Below are 18,357 nucleotides of genomic sequence, written 5' to 3' on the forward strand. Positions count from 1 at the left end.
ACCCAGAGACACTGGTGTTGAGTAAGATATGTGCCCAAAAAAGGGTAGCTCGTGACACCATCTTTATAGGGAGATCTGGGATAGGTCCAGCTGCTACTTCTGTGTGGCTGACTCTCACGGCACGTCTACACTGGCAAAGTTACAGCGCCAGCAGTTACAGCAGAAGGGAAACGGCTGTTGTGTGTTCACATTGACAGCTGCCTGCGCAATAGCGTGTTCATGCTTGGGGCACTTGTAGCTCTGTTTGGAGTGGTGCACTCTGAGCAGCTATCCCACAGAGCACCTCTCTCTTTTGCTGCTAAGAGTTGTGGGAAGGTAGGGGGTGGGAGTTGCGGGGCATCCTGGGTCCTGTCCCAATGCCCCGTGATGCATTGCTTTGCATCCCAGAAATCCTTGTGTGTCCATCCGCATTTGATGCCATCTTTCAATGGTTTGTGTACTGCGCGCCTTGCCTCATTCAGGCAGCAGGAATGGATCCCGAGCTGCTTGCTCTGACCAACACATCACGAGTGGCAGTGGAGTTATTCCTTAAACTACAAAGGCAAGAGAAGTGCAATGTTGACCTCACCACACATAGTAGCTACGACACAAGATTGCTTGTGGCATTCATGAAGGTGCTGACCACAGTGGAATACCGCTTTTGGGCACAGGAAATGAGCACTGAGTGGTGGGGTCTGGCTGGTGAATCTTGCCCATATGCTCAGGGTTCAGCTGATCTCCACGTTTGGGGTCGGGAAAGAATTTTCCTCTAGGGCAGATTGGAAGAGGCCCTGGAGGTTTTTTGCCTTCCTCTGTAGCATGGGGCACGGGTCCCTTGCTGGAGGATTCTCTGCTCCTTGAAGTCTTTAAACCATGATTTGAAGACTTTAATAGCTCAGACATAGGTGAGAAGTTTATCGCAGGAATGGGTGGATGAGATTCTGTGGCCTGCGTTGTGCAGGAGGTCAGACTAGATGATCATAATGGTCCCTTCTGACCTTAATATCCAGGAATCTATCCTGATGCATGCCTGGGATGATGAGCAGTGGCTGCAGAACTTTTGCATGAGGAAAACCACATTCATGGGACTGTGTGATGAGCTCACCCCAGCCCTGCGGTGCAAGGACACGAGAATGAGAGCTGCCTTGTCGATGGAGAAGCGTGTGATGATTGCACTGTGGAAGCTGGCTACTCCAGATTGCTACCGATCAGTCGTTAACCAGTTTGGGGTGGGAAAGTCGACCGTTGGAGTCATGTTGATGGAAGTGTGCAGGACCGTTAATCGCATCCTGCTCCGAAAGACCGTGATTCTGGGCAATATGTGTGACATTGTGGATGGCTTTGCACAAATGGACTTCCTTAGCTGTGGAGGGATGATAAATGGCACGCACATTCCAATTCTGGCACCAGACCATCAAGGTACCGAGTACATTAATCACAAGGGGTATTTCTCAGTGGGTTCTTCAGACGCGTGTGGATCACTGTGGGCATTTCAGACATTAACACAGGCTGGTCTGGGAAGGTGCATAACGCATGCATCTTTCAGAACACTGGCCTGTTCAAGAAGCTGCAAGCAGGGACATTCTTCCTGGACCAGAAGATCACCGTGGGGGGAGTCGAAATGCCCATTGTGATCCTCGGAGACCCTGCCTACCCCTTAGTGCTGTGGCTTATGAAGCCATACACGGGGCAACTTGACAGCAGCAAGGAGTGGTTCAACAGGCTGAGCAAGTGCAGAATGGCTGTTGAGTGTGCATTTGGCCATTTAAAGGCCTGCTGGTGATGCCTGTATGGGAAGCTGGATCTTGCCGATGACAATATTCCTATGCTTATAGCCGTGTGCTGTACGTGCCATAATATTTGTGAAGGGAAGGGTGAAAGCTTCACTTAGGGCTGGACCGCAGAGGCCAGAGCTATTGGAGGGGCACAGCACTGGGCCGTAAGGATCAGGAATGCCTTGGTAGCGATTTGAAGCTGAAAGCCACTAATATTTGTTGCCATGCTCGGAATTGCAGTGCCTGTAATGCTAGGAGGTGATTGGTGCACATGATACAAGAAGAGGGCTTAACGTTATTGTATGTTGCTTTGCAGTGCTCTTTTTGCTTTCACTTAATAGAATAAAGATTGCTTTGAAACCAACAGAATTCTTTTAATAAAAGACAACAGTTGGAGTAGAGAGTCAAATGAAAACATTCATCAGCAGGGTGGGGGATGGAGGAAAGGAAGGTCTCCAGAGGAGGAGGGGTCCCGGGACAGCTACAAATTTGTGTATGTCCAAGGATCATACCCAGCCTTCACCTTTGAAGTACAATGCAGTGGGTGCTGCACTTCAGCAGGGCCAAACGGCAGAGGGATGGGTGTTGAGTGCAGTGGGTAGCGGGAGTTCACAGTGCTGGACTGTGAGGAGGAAGGAGTGGAATGCAATGCTGTGGGTAGAGAGGGGAGCCAGGAGGTAGATAAATGTGTTGATGGTGTGTGTGGGGGGTGCATGGGAAAGAGTTTTGCGACAGCGGCTGCAGGGCAGGGCAGGCACACAGCTGCTTGGTTTGAAGAGCTAGTATCACCTGGAGCATGTCCACTTGGTACTCCATAACATTCAAGAGCTGCTTCGTGGCTTCTTTCTGGTGTGTCATGTTCTCCTTTTGGTACCTCTTCTCGTTGTCCCGCCAGTCCTTCAGTTCCTGTTTCTTGGCGCCAGAGTGCATCGTAACCTCATGGAGAAAGTCCTCCTTACTTCTTCTTGGCCGCTTTCTAATTCTGCCATTTCTTTGCCAGTAATAAAGAGGGAGGCTGGGCTCCCAAAGTCATCTCTGTGAAGTTTAAATGCAACATTTTACAGAAGCAGTATTTGTTTGCAACACAGACAACGCTGGTTCACTGCTTTAAAACACAGCCAGTATTCACACACCTGTCACTAACTGGCTGACTCCAGGCAAGCACACATGAGCCACAAGACCCACAAAATGGTGAGTAGCTGCAGGGGCAGGGTAAATCACTCTTCCCAGACCCTGCTGTACACTGGGCACATAGTTTTTGGGGAGAGCCAGCACTGTAGGGGCAGCTTGATAATCATTCCTGTCCCCATACTTTGCACAGGATGCGATCATTATGGAAAATATCTTGCTGCTGAGGGTGAGCAGGAAGTCAAGGGAGGGTCGTCTTCAAGCCTGCTGCTTCCGCCCTGGCCCCTATGCGGCTCGCCTGTGTGCAGCAGTGGTTCTCCCTCCCGTGATGGCAAAGTGGCGTGGGAAAGTTATCATTAATGGGGCAAGAAACAAAGCAGCTCTGCCGAGGAACCTATGGCATCAGATTGCCCAGTATCTCCACGAGAGTTTCCTAGAGCTCTCTGAGGGAGATTCCTGTGAAGTGAGGGAGTCTACCAAGAGCCTGTTCCGCTGCTCAGACTAGGCATGCGGTGGGAGAGAAGCCTGCTTTCTGCAACCCTCCTGCCCCCAACAACTTGCTTCAGCAATTCCCAAAATCAGATCTACTTATCAGGGGCCTCTTCTGTTTGCGCTTTGCCAAGATCCGACTGCTGTGACTGGCTAGGTTCCTCTGGGGTAGAAAAGAGCTCCTAACTGCATGCATCTCTGGCCTGCGAGTCATCCTCTGCCTCTGGTTCCCCCTCCCCCTCTTCGTCCAAGATTTCCTACTCCTGGCTTGGAGTTGGCTCCTGGTACGCAAGCCAGTGAAGTATCCAGAGGGGGCCTTAGCAGTGGAGGCGGGGTCGCCACCAAGTTTTGTGTCCAGCTCTTTGTAGAACCAGCACTTTGTGGGCACAGCACCGGCGTGGCTGTTTGCCTCCCATGGCTTGTGGTAGGCATTCCGCAGCTCCTTCACTTTTACCCTACGCTGCAATGTGTCCCGGTCATGGCCCCTTTCTATAATGCATTGTGAAATCTGTCCTTAGGTGGTATAATTCCTGTGGCTGGAGTGCAGCTGGGACTGCACAGCCTCCTTTCCCCAAATGCCGATGAGGTCCAGCAGCTTGGCATTGCTCCAAGTGGGCGATCGCCTAGTGAATGGAGCAGGTATGGCCACCTGGAAAGATGCTTCGAGACCACTGCACACATCACCGAGCAAACAGGAAGGGGATTTATAAATTTGCAAAGGAATGTACGGGGTGGGGATGATGATTGGTCACCTGAGGGCAGGGCAGTAGAATTCAAACCAATAACCAGAGAGGTGAGAACAGGCATTTTGGGATGCCTCCTGGAGGCCAATCGCAATGCTGTAATCATCATGGTGTCGACACTGGCACTGCAGTGGCAGTGCTGTAGCCCCAGCACAGAAAGCTCTATGCCTCTTGTTGCGGCGATTTTTTTTTTAACAGCGCTACAACTGCGCAGTTTCTGCGCACTAAGTGGCTTGGCAGTGTGTACGCCTTGGGAATTACAGCGCAGAAAGCTGCTTTACTGTGCAGAAACTTGCCCGTGTAGACAAGGCCTCAGAGTATCCTGATAGGCACTTCTTTTCTTCCTCTTCTCCCCGCATGAGTTCCATTGCCCTTTTCGCAAAGGGAAAGGGTAAGTCAGACATCATGGAACTTATGTTTTTGGCTCTCCTTTTGCAGTCTCTGATCCAATCCCGTCATGCCTTGGAGATCAAAAGGCTTCCTGCTGCCACTTATTTCTATTTTTTTTAACTTGTCGGAATCTCTGACTGAGATAGGAACCCAGGAGGTTACATAAGCAGTTGTTTCCCAGTATAATTAATGATCTGAATGATTCTTCCACATTACAGATGGTTTTATATAATCACTGTGTTTTTTGTAGAACAAAGAGGCCAGCTAAATGTTTGCCAGACTATTGTTAAGGTTGCAAGGCATCCAGTTTTCGACCGGAATGCCCAGTCAAAAAGGGACCCTAGCGGTGCTGGTCATTATACTGAACAAATTTAAAAATACACCGTTAAGTGGAGAGGTTGACTGCCCACACTTATCAGAGTTCCCTTTCTCTTCATCAGGCTCATCCATGCTTGCTTGATGGGACTGGCTAGACTGTCACAGAGTCTCAAACAGATCCTGATTCACATCATAGGCGGAGTCCTCTGCTGTGTCTCCTCCTCCTCCTCCTCCTCCTTGCTGTTCATGGCAGGGTCTCTGTCTCAGGCTCTTCTATTCTGGACAGGAGTGTAACTAGTGCATGGAGCTGAAGCGGTTGTTTGGGCAGTTGCACACAACAAGAGTGAGCTACTAGTTGTACTGATTTCAGGATAGGTTTATTCAAGGGGAGTGTTATAAACTTTTCAAGACAGAATGGTCCTTGTTTAGTGCCAAGCACAGTGGGGTCTTTCTAGGAGATATAAATCAGGTAGGTGTTACTGCAGCACAAAGAATATTTTGACAAGTCAGTAATTTGGGGTTTGATTAGTGCTCCTCACTTTCTAAATGGATTTTGGGGAAAGGCATAGCAAGGTGAAGATGTATGCAAAACTCATTTCAAGTGGTATAAATATGACTAATTCTAATTTTTTTTTTTAAGATGGTAGGCTTCAAAACAATGAAAAACAATTTTGTTTTGCTATGGTCTAAAACTTAATGAGCAGTTCACTTTCTTTGCGAAACTTAGGAGAATTTTATGTAGAACTGATCTCAATATATTGTGTAATTTTCTTATAAATTACTTGGGATATTTTAAGGAAATGAATATGTTTGTGTAAAATATTATCATGTGTAGTTTGCGCCATAATCTGATGACGGGTTCCTGTTTGCTTGACATCATAAAAAATTTTCTGTGGAATTTAATAGAGGATGATTTAGCTATAGAAGAATCAGGAGGGACAAATACATGGTTAAGTGTAAAAGGTCCAGTTTTATGCACATAATAGACAGTAAATACAGTAACTCCTCACTTAAAGTCATCCCGGTTAATGTTGTTTCATTGTTACGTTGCTGATCAATTAGGGAACATGCTCGTTTAAAGTTGTGCAGTGCTCTCTTAAAATGTCATTTGGCAGCCTCCTGCTTTGTCCACTAGTTGCAGGAAGAGCAGCCTGTTGAGGCTAGCTGGTGGGGGCTTGGAACCAGGGTGGTCAAGCAGCCCCCCTATCAGTTCCCCGCTCCCATAAGTTCCCTGTGCAGCAGCCACCCAGCAGGCTATCAATTGCCAGTAATTCAGCTGTCCCTCCCCCCACTGCCCATGTGCTGCTCCTGCCCTCTGCCTTGGAGCTGCTCCCCGAGCCTCCTGATTGCTGTGTGGGGGGGAGGAGGAGGAAGAGGGGGGCTAATGTCAGGGTATCCCCCTGCTCCTGCACCACGTTTACCCCATCTTGCATAGAGCAGGGGGGACACAGGAGAGGGCTCAGGATGGTGGGAGCTTCCTGGCAGCAGCAGTGGTCTCAGCTTGCTGATCTACTTAACAAGGCAGTGTACTTAAGAGTGGGGTCAGCGTACTTAAAGGGGTAATGTGCATCACACTCGCATGCGTGCACGCGCGCGCACACGCACACACAGAGTGTGTGTCTCTCTCTGCCATGCTGTCTCCCCTCCCTCCATTTGTGCTTCCTTGTAGAGTGTGAGGCTACATTAACAATGAGTTAACCCTTGAGGGCTCAGCCAGTTGCTAGTTCATAATTTAGCAGTAAGGCATTCCCTGGGAAATATCCCACCCTCTGACTTCACCACCTCAACCAAGCTTCACAATCATCATCTCTGCATACCAGTATTAAACTGTTTGTTTATAACTTATTCTCTCTCTCCCTCCCATGAAAAAAATTTCCCTGGAACCTAACCCCCCCCATTTACATTAATTCTTATGGGGAAATTGGATTCGGTTAACATGGTTTTGCTTAGTCGCATTTTTCAGGAACGTAACTACAATGTTAAGTGAGGAGTTACTGTGTAGAAACTGGTTTCAGAGTAGCAGCCGTGTTAGTCTGTATTCACAAAAAGAAAAGGAGTACTTGTGGCACCTTAGAGACTAACAAATTTTAAATTAACAAACTTCATCGGATGAAGTGAGCTGTAGCTCACGAAAGCTTATGCTCTAATAAATTTGTTAGTCTCTAAGGTGCCACAAGTACTCCTTTTCTTTTTGTATAGAAACTGTTTCTGCAGTAAATAGAAATTTTTTTCAGAATTCTATGTGATGCTTCTCAGACTGTTTTTATACGGAGTTTGAAAACTAAGCAAAGTCTGACACCCTTTCCTTCTCTGCCCTTTCCTCTTTCTATTCATACTCCCAGATATATTTAGGAAAAAAGTTCATTTTCTTATGTGTTAAGTGATCGGCACATTATCTTCAATGTTCATAGTTCAGCATCTAGGTAATTTGTATTCCTTTTTTTGCCTTCCAACTTCTGAATGGATTTATGAGAAGGCAGCATTTTTTCTACCATTTTTCTTTTCCCTTCCTTTTACCTCTGTCTCTCCTTCTTCTTTTTTTTTAGAAACAAAATGATAATTCAGAATCCAAATTACTAATAGAAGACGTGTGGAGTTTAATAATAATAATAAAAAAAAAAAGGGCCAGTACATTATACAAAAAAATAGTGGAAAATCATATCCCTTTCCTACCATGTTCACTAATACCTGATTTCAGGCCTCTTTCTATGTTTTTAATGCAAGAGCTGTTACATAGGGAATACAGGTTTCTGTACTGTTTCAGTGTTGTTGATGGCTGTTACAGGAGAAACACAGAATCCTGCATTCAGGTCATTAATCATGAGCCAAATGGTTGTTTGCAAACACAAAAATTTGTTTTGAAATGGCTGTAATACATAAGTGTCAAAATAACTGAATAGGTATGGGTAGCTACCTTTCAAAGTGTTTATATGACCCATCATTGCTATAATATGCTTTGTATGAAAATAAGTAATCCAAATTGTATAACTTAAGCTTGTTTCAATGAATATTGATTTGATACTTGATATTCAAGTTACCTGCTTTCATGCCTTTTTAATTAAACAAAAAACAGAAGCAAAACTTGTCCTCGTCTGTTTTCAAATTAGGACCATATGTAATTTTAAAAATAAATTTGCTATAATTTTAACACAAAATACCACTGAAATCAATTATTTTTTCTTTTTCTATGTGGATATTGTAATTGACTGATTATCTGTAGTGATAGTTGACTCTGAGCATCATTATGTGAACAAATTAGATAAACTGTTCTTGAGTCCTGTGTGTGTATATATAGAATCAGTAGGTAAGTTGTAATAATGGTTCTGGCTGTTTTGGAAAAGGAGAAAACCTACATAGAAAACTACATATAAATTGAAGTTTGAAAAACTATTAAATATGTGCAGCAAAAATGTCTATAATTTCTCTAATAAGCAATTAGTCTGCTGATCATTTTTGCTAAGCATTACTACTGGTATGGTTTTTACTTTGTAAACTTTTGTTTAAGTAGGACTTATTCATAATGCAGTTGCTGTTGTGTGTTAATATGACACATTTTAGCCTATGCAGTGAGGCCCACTGTATATGTATGGGCTTTAAAAGAGCAAAGGAAAGTAAATAAAAATGATGGCATTACAGTACGGTCATGCGTCTGACATAAATATCAAAGCAAGTAAAATATAAGTCACCGCAACTTCATTGTTAACTCAACCTGTTTTGCCTTGGTGTTGCAACTCAGTTGAGATCTTATTCTCTTTTAGAAAAGAAAGATGTAACACAAAGCTTAGAAAACTACACATCAAAATGTCCTGGCACGATGGAGTTCATCACACTTCCAGAAGGTTTGAGGTTACCCCCTGTGCCATTCACTAAGCTGCCTATTGTAAGGTAAGACTATATAAAATGGTGCATTGCAAATGTCTGTATTTAACATTTAAAACTTGTCTTGTAGTATTGAAAACTAGACTAGATAGGCATCAGATCTTATCAACCTCCATAATTGGTTGTTCAGAATGACATTGAAACCTGTTAAATTTGGATTTCTGAGATAAAATTACGGAAGCAAAAACTCTGTTCCTTTAGAATGGTTGTGCCAAATTAGACTCTTTGAGTGGTGCAGAATTTTGCCTTGTCTTTAAATTATATCAGAATCTTCTGAAAATCAAAGTTAAAAATAACCATTGACCCAAGAAAAGTTACACATTTTAAGATGGGATTTTCAGAGGTTTAAGGGAGTTAGACACCTAACTCCTTTTGACTTACAATAGGTTAAGCCTTCTGAGATGTCTTAGCCCACATTATTTACATATGTGGTGCATTACTCAAAGTCCTTTCATTAAGTAATTTGCCATCTATTTTAGATAGGGACATATGAAGATATACTGGAGTGGGAGCAAATGTCATCGGAGAGCAATAATGGAAAAGAAGGCAAAGGAAGATTCTCCCCCCCCCCCCCCCCCCAAAAGAAATTTAGCAGGGAAGGCAAATGCCCACAAGAAAAATACAGTAGATACCACTGTGAACAATGCTCAAAGTAGACTCCAGTTCAGCGTGGAGTGTCACTGTGAATTTCAATATGCAGGACTTTTGGTACCAAGAAAAGAGAGTAGTAATGTTAGTGGAGTGAAAATTAATGATACAGAATAAAAACACACAGACTTTGTAATCTAGATAGTTGGTTTATGTAACCCAGGGGTCGGCAACTTTTCTGAAGTGGTGTGCCGAGTCTTCATTTATTCAATCTAATTTAAGGTTTCACATACTAGTAATACATTTTACTGTTTTTAGAAGGTCTCTTTCTTATAAGTCTTTAATATATAACTAAACTATTGTTGTATGTAAAGTAAATGAGGTTTTTAAAACGTTTAAGAAGCTTCATTTAAAATTAAATTTAAAATGCAGAGCCCCCCCCGGACTGGTGGCCAGGACCCGGGCATTGCGAGTGCCATTGAAAATCAGCTCGCGTGCCACATTTGGCACATGTGCCATAGGTTGCCTACCCCGATGTAACCATTTCACTGCTGTTATCATCATGTTTGGATCCTATCGTTTGTTACACTTACAAATTGAAGATAAGATTCAACAAATAAGTTTTCTAGGGCAAGGGACCATGTTTAACTGTGTTTGTAAAGCATCTAGTGCAGTTGGTCCCCATTCTGGTTGTGACCTTCTAGCTCTACCATAATGTAAATATCTAGTTTTCTAGCATAATGTGAAAAATAATTATTTGCTTTTGAATAAATTGTTTGTCAGCATAAACTTGATAGTCTGGTATTCTAGAATGTAACTATTTCTTGTCTTCTGAAATTCTTATTTAAGATGGCTTCAGAAATCCCTGTTTATAAAACATATTACTTTTATGAAATCATAATCCTTTAATTAACTAAGCTTCAAGTATACCACTTCTAAGAATGTAAATTAACCTAGGAAATACATTTGCAAAACCCTTTCTAATACTTGAAATAAGTGATTAACTAAGGGTATGTCTACACTACGAAATTAGGTCGAATTTATAGAAGTCTGTTTTGTAGCAAGTATTTTTATACAGTTGTGTGTGTGTCCCCCCACACAAATGCTCTAAGTGCATGTACTCAGCGGACTGTGTCCACAGTACCGAGGCAACCGTCAACTTCCGGAGCTTTGCACTGTGGGTAGCTATCCCACAGTTCCCACAGTCTCCATCACCCATTTGAATTCTGGGTAGAAATCGCAGTGCCTGATGGGGCTAAAACATTGTCGCGGGTGGTTCTGGGTACATATCGTCAGGCCCCCGTTCCCTCCCTCCCTCCGTAAAAGCAAGGGCAAACAATCGTTTTGCGCCTTTTTTCTTGAGTTACCTGTGCAGACGCCATACCACGGCAAGCATGGAGGCTGCTCAGCTAACCGTCACCATATGTCGCCTGGGTGCGGGCAGACGTGGTACTGCATTGCTACACAGCAGCAGCTTATTGCCTTTTGGCAGCAGACAGTGCAGTATGATGGTAGCCATCATCGACGTAGTCCTGGGTGCTCTTTTAACCTTGCGCCTGGGCAAACATGGGAGTGACTCAGCCAGGTCATTTTCCTTGTTTCGTCTCATGGCGATTGAGTCCTACTGGCAGTGCACTGTTTTTTAATCTTCAGCTAGCAGAAGACGATGGCCAGTAGTCATACTGCCCAATCTTCTGCCGAGCACCCAGGAGGTGACGATGGCTAGCAGTCATACTGCACAGTCTGCTGCCAGCATGATGTATAAAGATAGATGAAGTGGCTCAAAACAAGAAATAGACCAGATTTGTTTTGTATTCATTTTCTCCTCCCTCGCTCCCTCCCTCTGTGAAATCAATAGCCTGCTAAACCCAGTTTTGAGTTCTGTCCTTGAAGCGGCCATTCAGTTTCTCGCAAAGCCACCCCCTTTGTTGATTTTTAATTCCCTGTAAGCCAACCCTGTAAGCCATGTTGTCAGTTGCCCCTCCCTCCATCAGGGCAACAGCAGACAATCGTTCCGCGCCTTTTTTTCTGTGCAGACGCCATACCATGGCAAGCATGGAGCCCGTTCAGATCACTTTGACAATTAGGAGCACATTAAACACCACACGCGTTATCCAGCAGTATATGCAGCACCAGAGAACCTGGCAAAGTGAAACCGGGTGAATAGGCGACGTCAGCGCGGTGATGAGAGTGATGAGAACGTGGACACAGACTTCTCTCAAAGCACGGGCCCTGCCAATGTGGGCATCATGGTGCTAATGGGGCAGGTTCATGGGGTGCAACGCCAATTCTGGGCTCGGGAAACAAGCACAGACTGGTGGGACCGCATAGTGTTGCAGGTCTGGGTCGATTCCCAGTGGCTGCGAAACTTTCACATGCGTAAGGGCACTTTCATGGAACTTTGTGACTTGCTTTCCTCTGCCCTGAGGCGCAAGAATACCAAGATGAGAGTAGCCCTCACAGTTGAGAAGCGAGTGGCAATAGCCCTGTGGAAGCTTGCAACGCCAGACAGCTACCGGTCAGTCGGGAATCAATTTGGAGTGGGCAAATCTACTGTGGGGGCTGCTGTGATGCAAGTAACCAACACAATCAAAGATCTGCTGATATCAAGGGTAGTGACCCTGGGAAATGTGCAGGTCCTAGTGGATGGCTTTGCTGCAATGGGATTCCCTAACTGTGGTGGGGCCATAGACGGAACCCATATCCCTATCTTGGCACCGGAGCACCAGGCCAGCGAGTACATAAACCGCAAGGGGTACTTTTCAATAGTGCTGCAAGCACTGGTGGATCACAAGGAACGTTTCACCAACATCAACGTGGGATGGCCGGGAAAGGTACATGATGCTCGCATCTTCAGGAACTCTGGTCTGTTTCAAAAGCTGCAGGAAGGGACTTTATTCCCAGACCAGAAAATAACTGTTGGGGATGTTGAAATGCCTATAGTTATCCTTGAGGACCCAGCCTACCCCTAAATGCCATGGCTCATGAAGTCATACGTAGGCAGCCTGGAGAGTAGTCAGGAGCTGTTCAACTACAGGCTGAGCAAGTGCAGAATGGTGGTAGAATGTGCATTTGGACATTTAAAAGCACGCTGGCGCAGTTTACTGACTCAGTTAGACCTCAGCAAAACCAATATTCCCACTGTTATTACTGCTTGCTGTGCGCTCCACAATATCTGTGAGAGTAAGGGGGAGACGTTTATGGCAGGGTGGGAGGTTGAGGCAAATCGCCTGGCTGCTGGTTACGCACAGCCAGATACCAAGGCGGTTAGAAGAGCACAAAAGGGCACGGTGCGCATCAGAGAAGCTTTGAAAACCAGTTTCATGACTGGTCAGGCTATGGTGTGAAAATTCTGTTTTTCTCCTTGATGAAACCCCTGCCCTTTGGTTCACTCTACTTCCCTGTAAGCTAACCACCCTCTCCTCCTCCCTTTGATCACCGCTTGCAGAGGCAATAAAGTCATTGTTGCTTCACATTCATGCATTCTTTATTAATTCATCACACAAAGAGGGGGATAACTACCAAGGTAGCCCAGGAAGGGTGGTGGATGAGGGAAGGACAAGGCCACACAGCACTTTAAAAGTTTAAAACTTATTGAATGCCAGCCTTCTGTTACTTGGGCAATCCTCTGGGGTGGAGTGGCTGGGTGGCCAGAGGCCCCTCCACCGCGTTCTTGAGCGTCTGGGTGAGGAGGCTATGGAACTTGGGGAGGGGGCTGTTGATTACAAAGGGGCTGTAGTGGTGGTCTGTGCTCCTGCTGCCTTTCCTGCAGCTCAACCATACGCTGGAGCATATTAGTTTGATCCTCCAGCAGCCTCAGCATTGAATCCAGCCTCCTTTCATCACGCTGCCGCCACCTTTCAGCTTCACCCCTCTCTTCAGCCCACCACCTCTCCTCCTGGTCATTTTGTGCTTTCCTGCACTCTGACATTGTCTGCCTCCATGCATTCGTCTGTGCTCTGTCAGTGTGGGAGGACAGCATGAGCTCCGAGAACATTTCATCGCGAGTGCATTTTTTTTCGCCTTCTAATCTTCGCTAGCCTCTGGGAAGGAGAAGATCCTGTGATCCTTGAAACATATGCAGCTGGTGGAGGAAAATAAAAGGGACAGTGGTATTTGAAAAGACACATTTTATAGAACAATGGGTACACTCTTTCACGGTATGCCTTGCTTTTAACATTACATACGTAGCACATGTGCTTTCGTTACAAGGTCGTATTTTGCCTCCCTCCACTGCATGGCTAACAGCGGGGAACGTTTCTGTTCAGCCATAGGCAAACAGCCCAGCAGGAACGGACACCTCTGAATGTCCCCTTAAGAAAAGCGCCCTATTTCAACCAGGTGATCATGAATGATATCACTCTCCTGAGGATAATGCAGAGAGATAAAGAACGGATGTTGTTTGAACGCCAGCAAACATACACTGCAATGCTTTGTTCTACAATGATTCCTGAGTACGTGCTACTGGCCTGGAGTGGTAAGTGTCCTACCATGGTGGATGGAATAAGGCTGGCCTCCCCAGAAACCTTTTGCAAAGGCTTTGGGAGTATATCCAGGAGAGCCACGAATGCCAGGGCAAATTAATCATTAAACATGCTGTTTTTTAAACCTTGTATAGTATTTTAAAAAGTACGCTCTCCAGAGGTCCCTTTTCCTCCTAGTGGGTCTGGGAGGCATCCTTGGGTAGGTTCGGGGGTACTGGCTCCAGGTCCAGAGTGAGAAACAGTTCCTAGCTGTCGGGGAAAACCGGTTTCTCTGCTTGTTTGCTGTGAGGTATCTACAACCTCCTCATCATCGTCTTCCTCGTCCCCAAAACCTGTTTCCATGTTGCCTCCATCTCCACTGAAGGAGTCAAACAACACGGCTGGGGTATTGGTGGCTGAACCCCCTAAAATGGCATGCAGCTCATCATAGAAGCGGCATGTTTGGGGCTCTGACCCGGAGCGGCCGTTCGCCACTCTGGTTTTCCGGTAGGCTTGCCTCAGCTCCTTAAGTTTCACGCGGCACTGCTTCGGGTCCCTGTTACGGCCTCCGTCCTTCAGGCCCTGGGAGATTTTGACAAATGTTTTGGCATTTCGAAAACTGGAACGTAGTTCTGATAGCATGGATTCCTCTCCCCATACAGCGATCAGATCCCATACCTCCCGTTCGGTCCATGCTGGAGCTCTTCTGCGATTCAGGGACTCCTGCATGGTCACCTGCAGCTTGCCACATTGGCCAAACAGGAAATTGAAATTCAAAAGTTCGCGGGCCTTTTTCTGTCTACCTGGTTAGTGCATCTGAGTTGAGAGTGCTGTCCAGAGTGGTCACAATGGAGCACTCTGGGATAGCTCCCGGAGGCCAATACCATCTAATTGCGTCCACAGTACCCCAAATTCGACCCAGCAAAACTGATTTCAGCGCTAATCCCCTTGTCGGGGGTGGAGTAAGGAAATGGATTTTAAGAGCCCTTTAAGTCTAAAAAAAAAAAAAAAAGGGCTTCATCATGTGGACGGGTGCAGGGTTACATCGATTTTAACTCTGCTAAAATCGACCTCAACGCTTAGTGTAGACCAGGGCTAAATTAACTTATTTATCAATGAGCCCCAAGGGGAACTTATTCATTTAGGTAATACACACAGTTATTTTGAGCAAGGGTTGTTGGTATTGGAAAAAACACAGCAAGCTTTTTTCCTCATTAAATTGCCTCTGTAGATCTCCATTCTCGGAAGGGCGTACTGTGGCTCACAAGTAATGGAAACACTGAATTATAAACCATTATGAAGAACCCACACTTGGACTAGAAATCTGAATGTTCCAAGTGTCAGTAAATTAACACTTTCATTTAGCTGTCCCCAGTTCTTCTCTTCTTGGCTGTCAAAATGGTCATGGAATCGCACTCCTGAGTTGTTATCCTGTTTCTTCACAAATTGTAGTTGTGGAGTAAGGAATTCAGGATATCATTTAGATTTTTTTTTTTTTACTATTGGGTAGTATTTGGTTAGCATTAGAACAAAATTGGCAATCTTGAGGAACATTCAGATTTTTAAAGAAGTGCATCTTGCAGTAGCAAGATGTTGCTTATTGACCAACACTTACAATGCTTGAAGTGCCCATGCTGTCAGGTTTTTGCTTCAGAGTTGCTTTCTTTGTGTTAAATTTATTGCCTCGACTAGGAGGGAATGTGAAACTTATCCATATAGGGGAAGTTTTAGTTTCTTGACCCCTTAAAGAAGCACAAGTGAATTTAGTTCTGAAATGTCAAATGCTAAATTGAAAGCCCAGATCTTTGCTTTCATCTTATCCTTTAAAGACATTTGTCAAAGTTGATGAGTCTTATTTAGTGTACCAAGAGTCCACTGTTTCTCTCCTGTCTATACTGGGGATTGAATCAAAGCATTTAAACCCGGGGATTATGGGAAACAATGATCTAAGCAGGGAAAGACTCCAGCAAAGAGGACAAGGTCTTTCTCCCCTCAGTAACTACTTCTACAGACCGGTTCTTCTTGAAGTGATTGCACATGTCCATTCTACGGTAGGGGTAGTGTGTGCCTTGTGTACAACAGTCAGAAATTTCTCCTGTAGTAGTACACTTTCGAGGCACTGTGAGCACTCTCTGCTGCCTTGTGCTACTACATGCAGGTATAAAGGGTGGAACCGCTGCCAGTCCCTCTCAGCTCCTTCCTAATTCCAGTGTCAGTTGTTGGAGCTGCTATCCTGTGCAAGTCTTATCCTCTTTAGTGTATGTAGTACCTGTTGTGTTGGTTTTTAGTCTAGATTATTGTATTTGTACATAGTTTAGATATAAGACTGTTAAGATTAATATTTTGTAGAGTGGGGTCACCGGTTCCCGTTTGGGTACCAGTACAGGTATTGGATCCATGCCTCATTCTCTTGGCTTCAAGTCTTGTCACTCATGTAACAAGTCTATGCCAGTTAGTGACCCACACCCCAGCCACCGTAAGTGTCTGGGGGAGGCGCATGTGACTGACATATGTCTCACTTGTTGGGGTGTTCAAGCCCTGATCAAAAGGATAGGCCAGCCAAATCCAAGTATCTGCTTATGGAGTCTGCACTTTGCCTGCCATTGGCGCCTTCCTTCTCATAGGTGGTACTGAGCATGTTCTGAATCTGTTAGGAGTGCTCCCCTAATCTGACTGGGTCAAGAAGCAATATTATCATAGCTGGTGCTGAAGAAGAGACAACGTAAGTCTTCTAAAGATTTGATACTGGGGTCTTCGAAATCTGTGGTGAAAGCACTGATTGAAGGCCAGGACATTGAGGCATTCCCAGGCGCAGTCCTTAAGCCAGGAAGGGTTGCTGACTCCAGAGTGCAGGAATGGGTCTGTTTAGACTGATCCCTGAAGTGCTGATGCAGCTTTTAGTACTGCAGAACTGTTACCAGTTTTTCCCATTATTTTGGGGTAAGCTCATTTATTAGGGCTACTCTTTGGGGTGGGATGTTGCTGTAATTCTATCAACGTACTTCTTGTCACATGTGTTTTCATATGGAGCTCTGCTTCTCCCTTATGCAAGTCCCCTCCCAATGGAGCTATACTGCAGGACCTAGATTCCCCAAGGCTGGGTTCCTCCAGCCCCAGAATCAGATGATCTCTCTCTCTCTCTCTCACACTCACACACACACACACACACACACACACTAACAGAGCAAGTCTGAGTGGATCTGGTGACTCAGCACTCTCAAGCTGACCCCCTTATATGTCTCTTTACTCAATGGGCTGGGTCAAGCAGCACTTTCAAGCTGCCACCCTTATATGCCACAGGTTCAGCACGTCCCTATTCCCACTTTCACATTACAATTGTACTGGTAGTAACCCACTTGATGAGCAAACCCCACAGTATTTTTGGGCGCTACAGGAATCTTTAGTTTAGGTAAAAGAACCGTTGCTGCAGAGTAAATGGGGAGTTAAAAACACACGAGTGAAGTTCAGAGAGAGAGAAGCAACCAGCTTAACCATAAAACCATATTTATTGAATAATACTAATAACTACACAAGGAGGGCTAAACAAACATAATAGTTACATTATTAAAGGTTAATACCTGAGGTAGAAAGGAAAACAGAGAGAGAGGGAGGGATCTCACCCACTCCATGCGGCTTGAACTGTGGGGTTCCCAGGTGATGGTGGTAGCTCAGGGTCCTGAGTGCTGGAGACAGGCAGAGCCCCCAGCACGGTCAGTCAGGAGATGAAGTCCTAGTGGAACTGAGGCAGAGTTTGGGTCCATGCATCAGAACACTTGGGCATAAGTAGGGGTTTTTGTAGAGAAACAACAATGGTTCAAGGGAGAAGACTAGATTTGTTTATGGGTAAACTGATGACTCAAGGGTTTTCTCTAGACACTAGGAGATGATCACTCTTGGCTATGGGTGGTGGTTTCTTCCAGGGAGCTTACTGTGCAATTAGGCTGCTTCAGTATTTTGGATATCAATCAAGAATTCATTACTAGAATTGGTCTAATAACTTCTGAGCTGGGTGTGTGCAGGCATAGGTTCATTAGCATCTGGAGTAGAGATCCCCCCCCTCCCCTGGGGCTGGGAGTGGGACCACAGCTCTGGAAGGGGGAGGGGATATGAGGACAGAGATAAGGGGACTGATACTGGGGCCACAACTGGGGATGGGGGTGGGGCCAGGAGCGGAGCTTCAGCCAGGGGCTGGAGTTGGCAGCTGGGGCCCTGGGCACCCCACAGTTGAGGGACTTCTGTTCTAGGGAGATCTTCCTATTAACGAGGCTATTCTGGAGCCAGTCAAGGCTTTATAGCAGGCCCTGATTTCCCTGTTTCCCACTGCAAAAAGGGTGGAAGCATTCAAACATTTTCATAACCATCTTCCTCTGGGCTCCATGGTAGTCTCTGATGCTAATGAAAGAGAGAGACAGGGACACCAGGGATCTACACCAAAAGGGAAAAAAGCAAAGCCACAACTTGTCCTGAAGGTGGCTTTGCATCCCAGGTGGTATTTGAGATTTAGCCTGAACCAGTGGAGTTGGTGGTGATATCTGGATCCATATCTCTGGCCTGGTCTGGTAGGATGAAGACAGTCCAGGGGTTCCAGGGGATGGTGAGAGATGG

At 45.5% G+C, this 18,357-nt stretch overlaps 1 protein-coding gene across 5 annotated transcripts in view; it reads left to right on the plus strand.

Annotated features, from left to right (window-relative positions):
• TRAPPC9 (trafficking protein particle complex subunit 9) overlaps window positions 1-18,357 on the plus strand; it is an 874,505-nt gene that overhangs the window by 69,155 nt on the left and 786,993 nt on the right. For all 5 annotated transcript variants that reach the window (XM_043507302.1, XM_043507301.1, XM_038389963.2 and 2 more), the window contains exon 10: window positions 8,581-8,707. In XM_043507302.1, the coding sequence (XP_043363237.1) occupies window positions 8,581-8,707 (127 nt within the window). The remainder of the gene's footprint in view (window positions 1-8,580; window positions 8,708-18,357) is intronic.

The sequence above is a fragment of the Dermochelys coriacea genome, chromosome 2 (genome assembly GCF_009764565.3).
Source record: "Dermochelys coriacea isolate rDerCor1 chromosome 2, rDerCor1.pri.v4, whole genome shotgun sequence".
Classification (NCBI taxonomy): domain Eukaryota; kingdom Metazoa; phylum Chordata; order Testudines; family Dermochelyidae; genus Dermochelys; species Dermochelys coriacea.